Source organism: Globicephala melas, chromosome 2 (assembly GCF_963455315.2).
Source record: "Globicephala melas chromosome 2, mGloMel1.2, whole genome shotgun sequence".
Lineage (NCBI taxonomy): Eukaryota > Metazoa > Chordata > Mammalia > Artiodactyla > Delphinidae > Globicephala > Globicephala melas.
In genome coordinates, this window is record NC_083315.2 from 146,398,450 (window position 1) to 146,417,835 (window position 19,386).

The following is a 19,386-nucleotide window of genomic DNA, read 5'->3' on the forward strand; positions in this document are numbered from 1 at the left end:
GAAGATTCTTTTCAAAATATTACTGCTTATTGACAATGCACCTGGCCCCTCAAGAGCTCGGATAGAGATGTACAATGAAATTCTTTTTTTTTTTTTCATGTTTGCTAACACTATCCATTCTGCAGCCCACGGATCAAGAAGTAATTTTGGGCACTTCCTTGGTGACCCAGTGGCTAAGACTCTGCGCTCCCAATGCAGGGGGCCCGGGTTCAATCCCTGGTCATGGAACTAGATCCCACATGCTGAAATTGAGAGTTCACATGTTGCAACTAAAGATCCCGCATGCTGCAACTAAAGATCCCACATGCCGCAACTAAAGATACCCCACACTGCAGTGAAGATCCCATGTGCCCCAACTAAGACCCGGCACAGCCAAATAAATAAATAAATAAATAAATATATTTTTAAAAAAGGAGTAATTTCGACTTTCAAGTCTCATTATTTAAGAAATACATTTCTTGGGCTTCCCTGGTGGCGCGGTGGTTGAGAGTCCACCTGCCGATGCAGGGGACACGGGTTCGTGCCCTGGTCCAGGAGGATCCCACATGCTGCGGAGCTGCTGGGCCTGTGAGCCATGGCCGCTGGGCCTGCGCGTCCGGAGCCTGTGCTCTGCAACAGGAGGGGCCACAACAGTGAGAGGCCCGCGTACCGCAAAAAAAAAAAAAAAAAAAGAGAAAGAAAAATACATTTCTTAAGGCCATAGTTGCCATAGATAGTGATTTCTCTGGATCTGGGCAAAGTAAATTGAAAAACTGGAAAGTATTCACCATTCTTGATGCCATTAAGAACACTCGTGATTCATGGAAGGGGGTCAAAATATTGAACATTAACAGGAATTTGGAAGAAGTTGATTCCAACCCTCATGGATGAGTTTGAGGCGTTCTGGACTTCAGTGGAGGAAGTAACTGCAGTTGTTGTGGAAATACTGAGAGAACTAGGATTAGAAGTAGAGCCTGAAGATGTGACTGAATTGCTGCCATCTCATGATAAGAAAAAAATTTTTTTTTTTTGGCCACACCACACAGCATGTGGGATCTTAGTTCCCCGACCAGGGATTGAACCCACGTCCCCTGCAGTGGAAGCATGGAGTTTTAACCACTGGACTGCCAGGGAAGTCCCTCATGATAAAATTTTAACAGATGAGGAGTTGCTTCTTAATGGGTGAGGAAAGAAAGTGGTTTGTTGAGATGGAAACTACTCCTGGTAAAGATGCTGTGAACATTGTTGAAATGACAAAGGATTTAGAATATTACAAAAACCTAATTGTTAAAGCAGTGGTAGGGTTTGAGAGGATTGACTTTAATTTTGAAAGATGTTCGAGTGTGGGTAAAATGCTATCAAACAGTGTTGCATGCTACAGAGAAATCATTCATGAAAGGAAGATTCAGTCCATGTGGCAACCTTCTTTGCTGTCTTATTTTAAGAAATGGCCACGCCCACCCCAGCCTTCGGCATCCACGACCCTGATCAGTCAGCAGCCATCAGCATGGAGGCAAAACCTCTATCAGCAAAAAGAGTATGATTCACTGAAGGCTCAGATGATGTAGCATTTTTAGCACAGTATCTTTTAATTAAGATATGTTCCTTTTTTTAGACATAATGCTTGCACACTTAATAGACCACAGTATAGTGTAAATGTAACTTATATGCACTTGGAAACCAAAAAATTCATGTGACTCGCTTTATTGCGGTGGTCTGGATCCACACCCACGATATCTCAGAGGTATGCCTGTGTACGGCTAGATTCCCCGACTCCCCAACAATTATCCCTCAGCAAAGAAAGAATTACCATATTATCAGAGTCGTTACAAAGTCTTTTATATTACCTGCTGCTTGCTCAGTTACTTTTTTCACCCAGTTGCTTTTTTGTGTTTTCAACAACATGTTTTTTTTGTTAAAGTCCTAAAAAACTTAACATATCAATAGGTATAGTAACTATTACTAGGGTTATAACTTAATAATTTGCAAGTATTGAATGTCATAATAAATTATTAAAGGTAAAACAATGTTACTCAGTTATGGAGATAGGAATATGCATTTATGATGTGAATGGAAAAAGAACAGTTGTCCTAATGAAATGCAAATGGATATTTGTTATAAGCAGAATTTCCAGTAACAGCATCATGTACTTTTAAAAAGCCTTGTAACTTAAATGACATATACCAAAATGATGATGATGTGCTATGTAAGCCTATGTTAAATAACTCATGTTGGCTTTTGTGACGAAGAAAGCTCTGTTGCTAAAGGTATATGTAAATGAATTGAACAAAATTGTTTTATGAAATAGGGTAGAAATATAGTATATCTAAATATATTTTATAGAACATTTTAACTGTAAAGACATTGACTTTCACCAGAATTTACAGGTTCAGATTGTCTAAAAGCCTTTTCTTTCCGTGTTGGGAAAATTAAAAGTATAGGAAAATTCCTATAAAGTATAGGCGATAACTTTAGTCCATCAGTATACATCCTTGCTTTTATTTCTTAGGACTCTTATTCCCTCCCTTATTTTTCACATTTGTGCCCTGACTTCTCATTTATGTTTTATATATGCCTATCCTGCCTATCTTTAGCGCCTAACACATATTATTGGTGATGAGTTGTAGGTACTGTATTACTTTGGTCTCTTTGCATCTTGTTAATATGTATTTTTGAATGTTGCTTTCCTACAAAGAACATTCTACTGTAGATAAAAATGTAAATACAAATATATGTTTTAGAGTGACGTAAATATAAAATGCAAATATAAACAGAAAAATATCTAGTATTTTTAATGATTGTATTTGTATTAAAATAGTATGTAGATAAAATTCAAACTTCTGCAGAAATATGGATAGGCTCAAGTTCCAGTAGTCACTTGTAAACCAGTGCCTTTGGGGAAAATGTATTCTGAGTTTGTTCGAGGTTCTTAGCTGGCCTGCTGAAATCAGTTTGACTCCCTATGTAGTTGGAATTCTAGGAAGTTATATTTTGGGTTTTTTTTCCTGTGGGCAAGTATGCCTGAATCCTGACATTGGGAGTAGTTTCTTTTTCTTCTGCAGCCCGTCCTATGAAAGGAGGTATTTACCTGCAGTGCTTAATCGTCAACCCCCGAAGGGGGCTGTGACAAGGGCCCAATCCCTAGAGTTAGGGTTGTGACACAAGGGCTTTCCTAAGTCCTTTGGGGGCAGCCTACATACAAAAACCCTAAGGTTTAAAAACAGTCCTTTTCTTTCTGATCCAACCTCTTTCTTTACCCCTAATTAATAGTCATTGTCTACAATTTATGGGCAATATTTGGTTACTAAGACCTTCTCCCTCCCTTTTCCCCCAACATTCTCTCTGTTGGCCAGAAACGAAAGGGGATACAGATATGGAACTGAATTCTGCACTTTGCAGGAATTAGCTTATGCATTTATCTTTTTTTGTGAATAAGCCAGAAGGGATTTCCATCAGGATGAGGAAGTACAGGTATTCCCACAGCTTCAGGTATACCAGTAGAAAAGCTAGAACCCAAGGCCAATTGGCTATCTTGGTATAGCTTTATGAAGACTCGTTCTTAATTCTTTGCCCGGTTGGCCATTTGTGCCCAGCAGAATAGCCATAGGCCTGATGCATTTGGGGGTAGACTATGGAAGGAAGGGAGTACCCTTGTTATCGCTGTCTAGTTTTTCTTCTGAAAAAGTTTTAAGAAAAGTTATCCGGATATTATTGATGGATGGAATTTATAATTTAGGACAGGATTAGTATCTGTGGTTCCCTGTCCCATCCCCAGGGCATAAGGCATACTGCTTCAAATTCTTGTTTTCATTTACCAGATTTTTTTGGCTATAATTTTATTTTTACTTTTCTATTACATGTTGACAGAGCAGAGAGGACTTTAAAGCTAAGAAAAATTTAAGTTCAGTTTTTCTGTCTAAATATCTCAGTGATTGTTTATGTTGTAGCTTGGTAAAAGCACCAGCTACCTTGGTAGTTGGCAGCGTTCAGTGATCCCAAACCACACGAGGAGAGACGCTTGACTTAAAAGGAATAATCTGAATGAATTTAGTGTTTTGAACTTGGAAGCAAAAGTGTTACTCAGTTTTTTCTTATAGCTGGATATCGAACTATGATTTATCGTAAGGCAGCAAAGAAAGGCCTCAGGGGAATGACAGTTGTATTTATTAATTACAAATTTATGGCTAAACATTTTGAGGAAAAATATCTAATTAAAGGAGATGTGTAGAAACGTGACCTTCTTGCTATCTATTGGTTTTGAAAGGCTGACCTAAATTTGTTTTTTCACTTCTACGATTCTGTTTTGTTTTTCTTTTCTTTTGGCTGTGCCACATGGCTTGTGGGATCTTAGCTCCCCAACTAGGCATTGAACGCAGGCCCCCAGCAGTGAGAGCACGGAGTTCTAACCAGGGAAGTCCCTTCTATGATTCTCTTAACAGTTAATCTACTGTTTTAGAGACAGTGAGGTTCAGTCTTCAGTGTTTGCGTCGGAAGTTTTCCTTCATAGTACAGAGAGACCCTCTGCCCCTCGTCCCTAGTTAGTTTCTTTTCATGAAACTTTGTCAAATAGTTTCTGAAAGCCATTGTTTTTCTCATTTTTCCAGTGATTTCTGTGGAACCAGTGGAATTTTCCATGATAATCCCAAACCAATGCTTTCTGTGTAAATTGATAGACTTTCTCACTGAAAGGGAAGAGCAATTACTGTCCTATGTTTGCTAGCAGTTACTTTGCTTCATAGTTGGATGAAACTGGGGATGTTGGAGATTATAGATTTGTACTTGGCATATATGAGGGGGAAGTGCTTGATGATCTTTTGTTTGGTGACGATATCTTACTGGTGAGAGAAGAAAATAAACTTTGATTTAGAGCAGGTATCAATAAACTACGGCCCATGTAGTTTTTGTATGGCCCATGAGCTAAGTAAGGATGATTTTTACAGTTTTTAGTGGTTGGAAAAAATCAAAAGAAGAGTAATACTTTATGCTATGTAAAAATTAAATGAATTTCAAATTTCAGTGTCTACAAAGTGTCCATAGAGTTTTATTGGAAAACACCATGTTCATGTTCACGTTCATGTATGCTGCCTATAGCTGCTTTCAGACTACAGCAGCAGTGTTGAGTGGTTATGATAGATCATATGACTTGCAGACTGTGAAATATTTTTTGTTTCAAACAGAAAAAGTCTGCCAACCCCTGATTTAGAGACAACTGGGTATCATGATGAAGAGCAAGGACTCTGGAGCCAAACTGCTCCTTAACGTCTCATTCTGAGACCTTGAGCAAGTTACTTACCTCTTTGTGCTTCAGTTTCTGAATTTGTAAAATGGGAAGAATGATAGTGCTGACTTCATGAGGTGATTGTGAGGGTTAAATGAGTTAATATACATAAAGCACTTAGAAACGTGCCTAGCACATGGTGTTCGCTAAGTGTTAGATGTTAGTTGATATCTAAGTATGTTAGTCGGCACTAAGTGTTGTAACATGAACTGGAAAAGATGCAGTGAAATCAGTTCCAATTGAGAACAGCTACAAATATATTAAGGAAGGATACGCATTTGTTAACAGTATGCTTCAGATCTCGACTCAGTGGTGTAGAAAATAGAGAAAATTAAGAGTCCACCACAAAGCATAGACAGTGAACATAATGTCTTTACATTGCTGCACAACGAAATGAGCATTGTGTAAAAGATAGCTTTTCTGCCATGCAGTGTGCCTGCCATAGGGGAGAATTATTCACTTGAGTTTTGAAATGAAATGTAAGATGAATTTACTTCATGGCACTGTTAATTCCGGTATGACCATTTCTGTGATTCCAAGTGGCTTTCTCAAGAGTCCTATCAGAAATATATTTGGCGTCTTGAATAGCTTGAACCTATCACTCCTGGCTGAAATAACACAACTTTTTAACGTTCAGGATAAACTGTCAGAATTTAAGAAGTGGTGTAAATGGCTCAGTCTCCTAGCTTGTTTCTCAACATTTGACTTTCCTCACCAGAGAGAAAAGAGTGAAACATTCGTCCGTCTAACTTTTTAAATTGTAGTAAAAAACACGTAACATAAAATTTACCATTTTAACACAATTTTAAGTGTTCTATTCAGTAGTGTTAAGTATATTTACATTGTTGTGGAATGCATTTCCAGGACCTTTTCATTCTGCAAAACTGAAACTCTACACCCATTAAACAACAGCTCTTCACTCTCTCTCCCACCAGCCCATGGCAGCCATCATTCTGCTTTCTGTTTCTATGAATTGACTACTTTAGATACCTCATATAAGTGGAATCATCCAGTATTTTGCCTTTTTGTTACTGGCTTATTTCACTTAGCATACTGTTCTCAAGGTTCATCCGTGCAGCAGCATGCGACAAGAGTTCATTCCTTTAGGGCTTCCCTGGTGGTGCAGTGGTTGAGAGTCCGCCTGCCGATGCAGGGGACACGGGTTCGTGCCCTGGTCCGGGAAGATCCCACATGCCGCGGAGCGGCTGGGTCCGTGAGCCAGGCCCGCTGAGCCTGTGCTCTGCAACGGGAGAGGCCACAACAGTGAGAGGCCCGCGTACTGCAAAAAAAGAAAAAAAAAAAAGAGTTCATGCCTTTTAATGTTGAATAATGCATCATACATATAGACCACATTTTGTTTATCTATTCGTCCATTCATAGACACTGCTTTGCTTCCATCTCTTGGCTATTGTGCGTAATGCTGCTGTGTACATGAATGTCCAGATATCTTTTTGAGATCCTGCAGTTTATTCAAGATTTGATTTATTCTTTGGAATAAATACCCAGAAGTGGAATTGCTAGATCATATGGTAATTCTATTTTTAATATTTTTGAGGAACCACCATACTGTTTTCATAGAGGCTGCATCATTTTACTGTCCCACCAACAGCGTACAGAGGTTCCAATTTCTCCACACCGATGCCAACACTTGTTATTTTCTGTCCTTTTTTTTTTTTCTGGTTAATTGATAGTAGCCATCCTAATGGGTATGTGGTAATATTTAATTGTAGTTTTCATTTACATTTCTATTCATCCAACTTCTAAGAGGATTGATCTTATGTAAAGTATCTAACATAGTTCTTAGTAAGGAGGCTTACTACAATTTGGGGGGCTATGTTTGATCTGAATATCTAGAGCTCTCTGACAGCTGTTAACACTTCCTGCCATTCAGGGCTGTATAATTGAGAGTTAAGATTTTTTTTTAACTTCTTGCAAATAAGGTGACAAACGGCCTTGATGTGGAACTTGACCTATTGATAAGGCATCCATTAATGAGAAGAATGTAGATCATGTCTTTGTAAAAGATGAAAGCTAATATACTCTTTTTCTAATATGAAAACCTTTTTATCGCTATTAAAATTTTAGCTCTCTTTTCTAACTATAAAAGAAATACATGCTTATTACCAAAAAATCAAGAAAATACAGTAAAACGTAAGTTTACATTTGGAATACAACACATATTGTATGTGTACAGTTAATGTTGCTGCCTGTAGCTGTAGTTTTTACTGTTACATTCCATTGGTAACTAGTCTGCCGTTTTCCATTTTCCTTTTGATTTTCAATTGAGGTTCCCCCTCCACCCCCAGTTTTTGGTAAAAGTCTTATGCTGCGAGTGTAAGAGTTTCTTTCATTTTTATGCTTATGAGAGAAATTGCTGGATCTTGGGTGATGTATCTATCAATTTATGTTTCTACTAGCAGTTTACAAGAGGTCTGGTTGTCCATACTTAATTTTGTCTGATTTCTTAATTTTTGTTCATTAAGATGGGTGTTAATGATACATTGTTGAGGTTTTACATTGTATTTTGCTCATTACTGATGAAGTTGAACATGTTTTCATGTTGTTTTTATTGGCTATTTATATTTTTCTGTGTAAGTTCTGTCTGTTGTCCTTTATTTTCATTGGTCTGCCTCTTTGTTATTGATTTTGAAGAAATTCTTTATATTTATTCTTTATATAATATACATATTATATATATACACATACATATATAAATATATACATATTGCTATATACAGTGATACATGCTTTTAAAATAATTAATTTCATGGAAAGTCATTTTATTTTAAATACAGCAGTGTGTACATGTCAATCCCAAACTCCCAATCTATCCCTCCACCCCACTCTTCCCCCCTGGTAACCATAAATTCGTTTTCTAAGTCTGTGAGTTTGTTTCTGTTTTGTAAGTAAGTTCATTTGTATCTTTTTTTTTTAGATTCAGCATATAAGTGATATCATATGATATTTGTCTTTCTCTGTCTGACTTCACTTAGTATGATAATCTCCAGGTCCACCCATGTTGCTGCAAACGGTATTATTTCATTCTTTTAAACGGCTGAGTAATACTGTATATATGTACAATATTACTTGTATATATGTACCACATCTTTATCCATTCATCTGTCGATGGACATTTAGGTTGCTTCCATGTCTTGGCTGTTGTAAACAGTGATGCAGTGAACATTGAGGTGCATGTATTTTTCTGAACTATGGTTTTCTTCAGATATATGCTAAGGAGTGGGATTGCTGGATCATACAGTAGCTCTGTTTTTAGTCTGGAAATGAGGGTGTTGAACTAAATGATCTCCAAGAATTCCAGTTCTTAAGTGAACATACCATATGGAAATCAGCATCATGCAGAACTTCTATAAATATTCTAAGCAGTGTATGTGTTTGTATGTATTTATGTGCATGTTTACTTTGAAATTTTTGTCAATTTGTGTGTGTGTGTTTCTGTTTGGAAAAAGTTTTTCAGGGAACTGTTTTTTTTTGCAATGAATGTTAGATTTATTAAAGCTATAAATTAACAGAATTTTAAACTCAACTCTTTACAAATTGAACACATTTTAACAATCATTTTTAAGAGATTCAGTTTTTTCATGTAGCTTAAGATCCCTTGAATTTAAATTGCATTTATAAATTTTAAGTAAATTATGTAAATTAACAAACCTTTGGAGTACTTAACTCTTCTAAACCTGATATTTATGGATTTTGTAAGATTTTAAATACATTTTATAAGCCTAGATCTGTTATTCAATGACATTTTAAATTGAAATCACCAGTGTAATTTTTTAGATACACCAATATGAAGGGCTTCTTAATCTAAGCATTTAAAAATACCAAATAGGACTTCTCTGGTGGTGCAGTGCTTAAGCATCCGCCTGCCAATTCAGGAGGCACAGGTTCGATCCCTGGTCTGGGAAGATCCTACATGTCGCAGAGCAGCTAAGCCCGTGTGCCGCAACTACTGAGCTTGTGCTCTAGAACCCGCGAACCACAACTACTGAAGTCTGTGCGCCTAGATCCTGTGCTCCGCAACAAGAGAAGCCACCACAGTGAGAAGCCCATGCACCGCAATGAAGAGTAGCCCCCGCTCGCCGCAACTAGAGAAAGTTGCAGCGATGAAGACCCAACGCAGCCAAAAATAAATAAAATTAAAAAATAAAAATACCAAATATTTACCTATTATGCCTGCACTCAACCCAAAAGTATTAAACTTTAGGCTTGATTTACTTTCTTTTCCCGCCTCCCAGTTCCAACCCACACTGTTTCCCTCTCTCTACCTCCCAAATAACTGTCTTATTTTTTAAACTTTTATCATATCTGTCTTTGAAACCTCCCTGGTTCATTAGAACCTTTTCAATTTCACCTTCTCAAGCGATTTGAGGATATCTTTCCAAGTAAATTTAGAGCCATGTTCTCAGATTACTGAGGTGGAACCTTATGAAAATATGTGAAATCTAGAGCTGTAAACACCTGGGATGATTTTTTTCTCATGAAAAGGGGCATAACTTGAGCCTAGTTTTATAGGCTTTGCTAACAGTGACTCTGAGTCATGCCTTCCAAGTGGGGTGTTCTCCAGCCTGCCAGCCCTGGACTCATGTCCACATCACTGAATTGTCAGGTATGATGGGTGTGCAGTCCCCATGCCCAGGATGCTTCTGACTTATTTCAATAAATCTATTTATTGCTTGATTCTATTCTGTATTCTTTTATTCGTTTTATTTGACAGGTTACAATTTTTCAGTATTTTAAGCATTTAAGTATTTTAAAATAAAACATTTGGATTTTGAATGTCCCCCATGTCTTATCTGGTTTTATAGTCATAGTTCTAAGGTTATTCTCATAAGTTTTAACTTGGGATTTTCTAGAACACAAAGTTTATATCCTAAAAAAAAGTTACAGGGAGCACATAAACAGAGGTTATGTGTATTTGGAGCACAACCCTGTCTTATTCACATATTATATAATGTGATACCTTAACTCTCTACTTGTATTATAAGCTTTTTGGCATGGACTTTGTAACAGTGCTGTCCAGTGGACATATATTGTAAGCCACATATGTAATTTAAAACTTTTCTAGTAGCTACATTAAAAATAAAAGTAACAGATGAAATTAACTTTAATAATATATTTTATTTAACCCAGTATAATCTAAATATATTTCAACATGTAATCAGTATAAAAATTGAGATATTTTGCATTCTTTTTTTCATACTGAATTTTCAAAATCCAGTGTTATTTTATTCTTAGTGCACATCTCAATTCAGGCTAACCACATTTCAAGCACTCAATAGCCACACGTAGCAAGTGGCTACTGTATTGGGTGGTGCTGTCTTATACTTTTACAACTTAGTGCTAGGAACACAATTGTTGCTTTGTGTGAGAATGTGTGTGTTTATTATTTTAGTTACAAATTTCTCTCATTGAATAAAGTATAAGATATTTTAAAATTCCTATCTTTATTTTCTTTCTCTTTAAGGCCCTTCCTTCTTCCATGATTATAGTAGCAGTCTATTGTCCTGTGATAGCTGCTGTTTTCATTGTTCTGAAGATGGTCAACTATCGACTCCACAGAGCACTTGATGCTGGAGAGATTGTAGATAGGAACACAAATGATTTCACAGATCAGCGAGCCAGAGCTGAGCAAGGCAACTGTTCAACAAGGAGAAAAGACAGCAATGGCCCAAGGTAAGGAAACCCATGCCACTCAGTTTGTAACGATGTACAGTGATGCATGTGTACAATGATGTGATTATTGTGTCATGCCTGTTCTGTTTACCTGGTTTTAAGGCAGTGGTAGATCTTACCACTGTTGATACAGTGACAAGTGTGATTGTCACATTAGACCACAGCAAAGCTGACTGGCTATCTGGGGATAAATCAGTATCCTTGGCCTTGTTAATAAATAACATTTTAGAACAATAATAGTCATAATAGTGTAATAGTTATTCATACCAAAGACCAAAACCAATGGAAAACAGGTTAAAGAAGTAATAAAACATGGCTTTATAAATCTAAACATTTATTTTTATACATATAAATAAAATGTGTATATATATCTTAAGCAAACTGTGATAATATTTTACTTGACATTTATAATCTACAGTTTTCATTTTATCCATTGTAAATTTTTTTCAATTTTATGTTCTTACCTTAGAAACTTAGCTGTTCCTTCCCTAGATCTTAGCATGACTGACTTCCTAGGTTTCAACTCTGTGTAGCTGTCACCCCTTCCTGGAGGCGTTCCTGGAGGCTGTCTCAGCTAAAATAGTCCCCTACTGCCCTCAGTCACATTCTATCCCATTACCTTGGCCTCACCCACTTTCTCTTTCTGACAGAGGGGTTTATTTATCATAGTCAAAAGGTTATAGTGACTTTATAGAAATAATAGGTGTCCCTAATATAATTTTTAAACAGTTGCTATATGAGCACTTGACATTTTTAAGCTCATACAGTCCTCAAAAACAATTCTATGAGATGGTTGCTGTTATCATCCCTGATTTGCAGATGTGGAAAGTGAGGTGAGAAAGATCAAATAATCTAGGCTGTCAAGCTCTGGAGGCGAGGCCATGCTTTTAACCACTATGCCATGTTTCCAGTCAGTATAATATGAAATATTTCAGGTTCAAGATATAAATAATATCACTAAAAGTGGGTACTCAATATCTATTAAGACAGGTAATGTTTCTGTATATTCTCCAGTGCACTGAAAACCTTCATCCTTTTAGTTACATTTTCCTCCATCCCTAACATGATTACCCTGTTTGTTCATTGAACAGATATTTTACCTTATAATAATTTTGTTAATAGCATAAATCACTATCTGAAATTATCTTCCTTAATCATTTGTTTGCATTTATAAGCTTTCTGAAGGCAGGGCCTTGCTTTTCTTACAAACTATTATATTCTCAGGTTCCAGAACAGTGTCTTGCACTGATAGGTACTCAGGAAATACTTTGAACTACTGAAAATACTATTTCTGTGATAGTATTTTTTTGTTTGTTTCTTTGTTTTTTTATACAGCAGGTTCTTATTAGTCATCAATTTTATACACATAAGTGTATACATGTCAATTCCAATGGCCCAGTTCAGCACACCACCATCCCCACCCCCCCGTGGTTTTCCCCCCTTGGTGTCCATATGTTTGTTCTCTACAACTGTGTCTCAACTTCTGCCCTGCAAACCGGCTCATCTGTACCATTTTTATAGGTTACACATGCATGCGTTAATATACAATATTTGTTTTTCTCTTTCTGACTTACTTTACTCTGTATGACAGTCTCTAGATCCATCCACGTGTCAACAGATGACTCAATTTCGTACCTTTTTATGGCTGAGTAATATTCCATTGTATATATGTACCACAACTTCTTTATCCATTCATCTGTCGATGGGCATTTAGCTTGCTTCCATGACTTGGCTATTGTAAATAGTGCTGCAATGAACATTGGGGTGCATGTGTCTTTTTGAATTATGGTTTTCTCTGGATATATGCCCAGTAGTGGGATTGCTGGATCACATGGTACTTCTATTCTTAGTTTTTTAAGGAACCTCCATACTGTTCTCCATAGTGGCTGTATCAATTTATATTCCCACCAACAGTGTAAGAGGCTTCCTTTTTCTCCACACCCTCTCCAGCATTTGTTTGTAGATTTTCTGATGATGCCCATTCTAACTGGTGTGAGGTGATACCTCATTGTAGTTTTGATTTGCATTTCTCTAATAATTAGTGATGTTGAGCAGCTTTTCATGTGCCTCTTGGCCATCTGTATGTCTTCTTTGGAGAAGTGTCTATTTAGGTCTTCTGCCCATTTTTGGATTGGGTTGTTTGTTTCTTTAATATTGAGCTGCATGAGCTGTTTATATATTTTGGAGATTAATCCGTTGTCTGTTGATTCCTTTGCAAATATTTTCTCCCATTCTGAGGGTTGTCTTTTCGTCTTGTTTATGGTTTCCTTTGCTGTGCAAAAGCTTTGCAGTTTCATTAGGTCCGATTTGTTTATTTTTGTTTTTATTTCCATTACTCTAGGAGGTGGATCAAAAAAGATCTTGCTGTGATTTATGTCAAAGAGTGTTCTTCCTGTGTTTTCCTCTAAGAGTTTTATAGTGTCCGGTCTTTTACATTTAGGTCTCTAATCCATTTTGAGTTTATTTTTGTGTATGGTGTTAGGGAGTGTTCTAATTTCATTCTTTTACATGTAGCAGTCCAGTTTTCCCAGCATCACTTTTGAAGAGACTGTCTTTTCTCCATTGTATATCTTTGCCTCCTTTGTCACAGATTAGTTGACCATAGGTGTGTGGGTTTATCTCTGGGCTTTCTATCTTGTTCCATTGATCTATGTTTCTGTTTTTGTGCCAGTACCACATTGTCTCAATTACTGTATCTTTGTAATATAGTCTGAAGTCAGGGAGTCTGATTCCTCCAGCTCCGTTTTTTTCCCTCAAGACTGCTTTGGCTATTCGGGGTCTTTTGTGTCTCCATACAAATTTTAAGATGATTTGTTCTACTTCCAAAAAAAATGCCATTGGTAATTTGATAGCAATTGCATTGAATCTGTAGATTGCTTTGGGTAGTCTAGTCATTTTCACAATATTGGTTCTTCCAATCCAAAAACATGGTATATCTCTCCATCTGTTGGTATCATCTTTAATTTCTTTCATCAGTGTCTTATTGTTTTCTGCATACAGGTCTTTTGTCTCCCTAAGTAAGGAGACAAAAGACCTACCTAGAGAGACAAAAGGTAGGTAAAATACCTACAATTCCTAGGTATTTTATTATTTTTGTTGCAATGGTAAATGAGAGCGTTTCCTGAATTTCTCTTTCAGATTTTTCATCATTAGTGTATAGTTATGCAAGAGATTTCTGTGCATTAATTTTGTATCCTGCAACTTTACCAAATTCATTGATTAGCTCTAGTAGTTTTCTGGTGACATTTTTAGAACTCTCTGTGTATAGTATCATGTCATCTGCAAGTAGTGACAGTTTTACTTCTTCTTTTTCAATTTGTATTCCTTTTATTTCTTTTTCTTCTCTGATTGCCATGACTAGGACTTCCAAAACTTTGTTGAATAATAATGGTGAGAGTGGACATCCTTGTCTTGTTCCTGATCTTAGAGGAAATGCTTTCAATTTTTCACCATTGAGAATGATGTTTGCTGTGGGTTGTTTGTATATGGCCTTTGTTATGTTGAGGTAGGTTCCCTCTGTGCCCACTTTCTGGAGAGTTTTTATCATAAATGGGTGTTGAATTTTGTCAAAAGTTTTTTCTGCATCTATTGAGATGATCATATCGTTTTTATTCTTCAATTTGTTAATATGGTGTATCACATTGATTGATTTGCATATATTGAAGAATCCTTGTATCCCTGGGATAAATCCCACTTGATCATGGTGTATGATCCTTTAAATGTGTTGTTGGATTCCGTTTGCTAGTATTTTGTGTGGATTTTTGCATCTATGTTCATCAGTGATATTGGTCTGTAATTTTCTTTTTTTGTAGTATCTTTGTCTGGTTTTGGTATCAGGGCGATGGTGACCTCATAGAATGAGTTTGGGAGTGTTCCTTCCTCTGCAATTTTTTGAAGAGTTTGAGAAGGATGGGTGTTAGCTCTTCTCTAAATGTTTGATAGAATTCACCTGTGAAGCCATCTGGTCCTGGACTTCTGTTTGTTGGAAGATTTTTAATCACAGTTTCAATTTCATTACTTGTGATTGGTCTGTTCATATTTTCTATTTCTTCCTGGTTCGTTCTGGGAAGGTTACACCTTTCTAAGAATTTGTGCATTTCTTCCAGGTTGTCCATTTTATTGGCATCGAGTTGCTTGTAGTAGTCTCTTAGGATGCCTTGTATTTCTGTGGTGTCGTAACTTTTCCTTTTTTATTTCTAATTTTATTGATTTGAGTCCTCTCCCTCTTTTTCTTGATGACTTTGGCTAATGGTTTATCAGTTTTGTTTCTCTTCGCGAAGAACCAGCTTTTAGTTTTATTGATCTTTGCTATTGTTTTCTTTGTTTCTATTTCATTTATTTCTGCTCTGATCTTTATGATTTCTTTCCTTCTGCTAACTTTGGGTTTGGTTTGTCCTTCTTTCTCTAGTTCCTTTAGGTGTAAGGTTAGATTGTTTAGTTGAGATTTTTCTTGTTTCTTGAGGTAGGCTTGTATAGTTATAAACTTCCCTCTTAGAACTGCTTTTGCTACATCCCATAGGTTTTGGATCGTCATGTTTTCATTATCATTTGTCTCTAGGTATTTTTTGATTTCCTCTTTGCTTTCCTCAGTGATCTCTTCGTTATTTAGTAGCGTATTGTTTAGCTTCCATGTGTTTGTGTGTTTTACGTTTTTTTCCCTGTAATTCATTTCTAATCTCATAGCATTGTGGTCAGAAAAGATTCTTGATATGATTTCAATTTCCTTAAATTTACTGAGGCTTTATTTGTGACCTAAGATGTGATCTATCCTGGAGAATGTTCTGTGCACACTTGAGAAGAAAGTGTAATCTGCTGTTTTTGGATGGAATGTCCTATAAATATCAATTAAATCTATCTGGTGTATTGTGTCATTTAAAGCTTGTATTTCCTTATGAATTTTCTGTTTGGATGATCTGTCCGTTGGTGTAAGTGAGGTGTTAAAGTCCCCCACTATTATTGTGTTACTGTCGATTTCCTCTTTTAGAACTTTTAGCAGCTGCCTTTTGTATTGAGGTGCTCCTATGTTAGGTGCAAATATATTTATAATTGTTATATCTTCTTGGATTGATCCCTTGATCATTATGTAGTGTCCTTCCTGTCTCTTGCAACATTCTCTATTTTAAAGTCTATTTTATCTCATATGAGTATAGCTACTCCAGCTTTCTTTTGATTTTCATTTGCATGGAATATATTTTTCTATCCCCTCACTTTCAGTCTGTATGTGTCCCTAGGTCTGTAGTGGGTCTCTTGTTTACAGCATATATATGGGTTTTGTTTTTGTATCCATTCAGCAAGCCTGTGTCTTTTGGTTGGAGCATTTAATCCTTTCATGTTTAAGGTAATTATCAATATGTATGTTCCTATGACCATTTTCTTAATTGTTTTGGGTTTGTTTTTGTAGGTCTTTTTCTTCTCTTGTGTTTCCCACTTAGAGAAGTTCCTTTAACATGTATTGTAGAGCTGGTTTGGTGGTGCTGAATTCTCTTAGCTTTTGTTTGTGTGTAAAGCTTTTGATTTCTCCATCGAATCTGAATGGGATCCTTGCCTTGTAGAGTAATATTGGTTGTAGGTTCTTCCCTTTCATCACTTTAAGTATATCATGCCCCTCCCTTCTGGCTTGTAGAATTTCTGCTGAGAAATCAGCTGTTAATCTTACAGGAGTTCCCTTGTATGTTATTTGTCATTTTTCCCTTGCTGCTTTTAATAATTTTTCTTTGTCTTTAATTTTTGCCAATTTGATTACTATGTGTCTGGGCGTGTTTCTCCTTGGGTTTATCTTGTATGGAACTCGCTGTGCTTCCTGGACTTGGGTGGCTATTTCCTTTCCCATGTAAGGGAAGTTTTTGAGTATAATCTCTTCAAATATTTTCTCGGGTCCTTTCTCTCTCTCTTCTCCTTCTGGGATCCCTATAATGCTAATGTTGTTGTGTTTAATGTCGTCCCAGAGGTTTCTTGGGCTGTCTTAATTTCTTTTCATTCTTTTTTCTTTATTCTGTTCCGTAGCAGTGACATCCACCATTCTGTCTTCCAGGTCACTTATCCATTCTTCTCCCTCAGTTATTCTGCTATTGATTCCTTCTAGTGTAGTTTTCATTTCAGTTATTGTATTGTTCATCTCTGTTTGTTTGCTCTTTAATTCTTCTAGGTCTTTGTTAAACATTTCTTGCATCTTCCTGGTCTTTGCCTCCATTCTTTTTCTGAGGTCCTGGATCATCTTCACTATCATTCTGAATTCTTTTTCTGGAAGGTTGCCTATGTCCACTTCATTTTGTTGTTTTTCTGGGGTTTTATCTTGTTCCTTCATCTGGTACATAGCCCTCTGCCTTTTCATCTTGTCTATCTCTCTGTGAATGTGGTTTTTGTTCCACATGCTGCAGGATTGTAGTTCTTCTTGCTTATGCTGTCTGCCCTCTGGTGGATGAGGCTATATCTAACTCTGTGATAGTATTTTTAATGACTACACTGTATTCCATTTTGTGTGTATATAGTACCTTAATTTAGCTATCTTGTTTTTAGTTATTTCAATTATTTTCTAATTTAAATTTGTGTTAGATCACTGTGATGTTCAAAGTTTAAATGACTAAATTTTTTATCATGATTTAGCAGAAGTAGAATTACCGGAAAGCTACACCCATTTTAAAGTTTCTCAATATATATTGCCAAATTCTGAAGATTTTTACCTTTTCATTACTGTGATCAGCAGTTTGAGGGCTTCTTTTTTCGTACTTTTCACTACACTATTTAGTATTTTCACAAACTGGTAAATAATTCATTGTTTACTTTTTTCAGTTTTTGGATTACTAGTGAAATGGAGCTATTTTTCTTGTGCTGTTCCATTTGTATTTGTTATTTTGTGAATTGTATATTTTTCTGTTGGTGGTTAGTTTTTTACTATTGATTTGAAGACGATATTTATGAAGGATATCATTTTGTGTCAAATACTTTTCCTCACTTTATGGCAGTTTATTTATATGCCACAATTAATTTTTCTGTGATGTGTTCCATTCTATGAAACTTTATTAGTTCTGTCTTTTTTTTTTTTTTTTTTTTTGGTGGTACGTGGGCCTCTCACTGTTGTGGCCTCTCCTGTTGCGGAGCACAGGCTCTGGATGCGCAGGCTCAGCGGCCATGGCACACGGGCCTAGCCGCTCCGCGGCATGTGGGATCCTCCTGGACGGGGGCACAAACCTGCGTCCCCTGCATCAGCAGGCGGACTCCCAACCACTGCGCCACCAGGGAAGCCCCACAGGGTATTTTCACGTTCAGTTTTACTAGGTAATACAAGCTGTTTGCCAAAACGATTGTACCAATTTATACTCTCACCGTTAGAATGTGAAAGTCCTTATTGTTTCATATCCTCAAGTCTTTGATTTTGGTAAGTTTTAACAGTTTGCCGTTTTAACAGTTAAGTGTTAGATGTGTCTCATTTTGACTTTAGTTAACCTTTCTGATTACTAATGAGGCTGAGCATCTTATCTCACATATATAGTCCATTTAAGTTTTCTGTTCTTTCCGGTGCCCATTCGTTTCTTTTTTATTTTTCTTTGGAGTTCTCTTTTTCTTATTGATTAAGAAAAATGAGTTTAAAAAAATATGTTCATTGTACTACTCCTTATTGGTTATGTACATTACAGACATCTTTTCCCAGTTTGTAGCTTGTCACTTTGCTTTTCTTAAGGTTTCTTATGATTATTATACATTCTTAAATTTAATACACAGTTTATCATTTTTTGGTAATTAACAATTTTGTGTTTTGTTTAAGAAATTATTCCTACACAAATATCAGAAGAATACTCTCAGAAAGATTGTCTTTTTAAAGTTTCATGTTTCTTTTGTTTTCACATTTCAGTTTTGTTGGAAATTATTATGATCTGTTGTAAGGTAGGGATTCAGGATTTGTTTTTTTTCTTTATAAATAACTGGTTTAATCAGTATTTGTTAAACAGAGTATCTTTTCCTTGGTGATTTGCAGTAGTCATTTTGTCATAAATTAAGTTTTCATACATGGTGGGTATGTTTCTGGGCTCTCTTCTGTTCCGTTGATCTAGTTTATGCCTGTGCAGTTACCACACTATCCTAAGTGCTTTATAACATGACTTTTGATACCAAGTGGGGCAAACCTTGTACCTTGTTCTTTTTCAGGAGTTAATTTGCTACTGTCAGCTCCTTGATTTTTTTTTTTTAAATAAATTTACTTTATTTATTTATTTTTGTCTGCTTTGGATCTTCATTGCTGTGCGCAGCCTTTCTCTAGTTGTTGCGAGCGGGGACTCCTCTTCGTTGTGATGTGCAGGCTTCTCATTGCGGTGGCTTCTCTTGTTGTGGAGCACGGGCTCTAGGCCCACGGGCTTCAGTAATTGTGGCACGTCGGCTCTAGAGCTCAGGCTCAGTTGTGGCACATGGGCTTAGTTGCTCCACGACATGTGGGATCTTCCCAG

At 36.5% G+C, this 19,386-nt stretch overlaps 1 protein-coding gene across 5 annotated transcripts in view; it reads left to right on the plus strand.

The window, feature by feature from the left end:
- The window catches only part of PCNX1 (pecanex 1), a 171,062-nt gene that overhangs the window by 20,436 nt on the left and 131,240 nt on the right, over positions 1-19,386 (plus strand). For all 5 annotated transcript variants that reach the window (XM_030831549.2, XM_030831548.3, XM_030831550.3 and 2 more), the window contains exon 2: positions 10,740-10,948. In XM_030831549.2, coding sequence (XP_030687409.1) covers positions 10,740-10,948 — 209 coding nt within the window. The remainder of the gene's footprint in view (positions 1-10,739; positions 10,949-19,386) is intronic.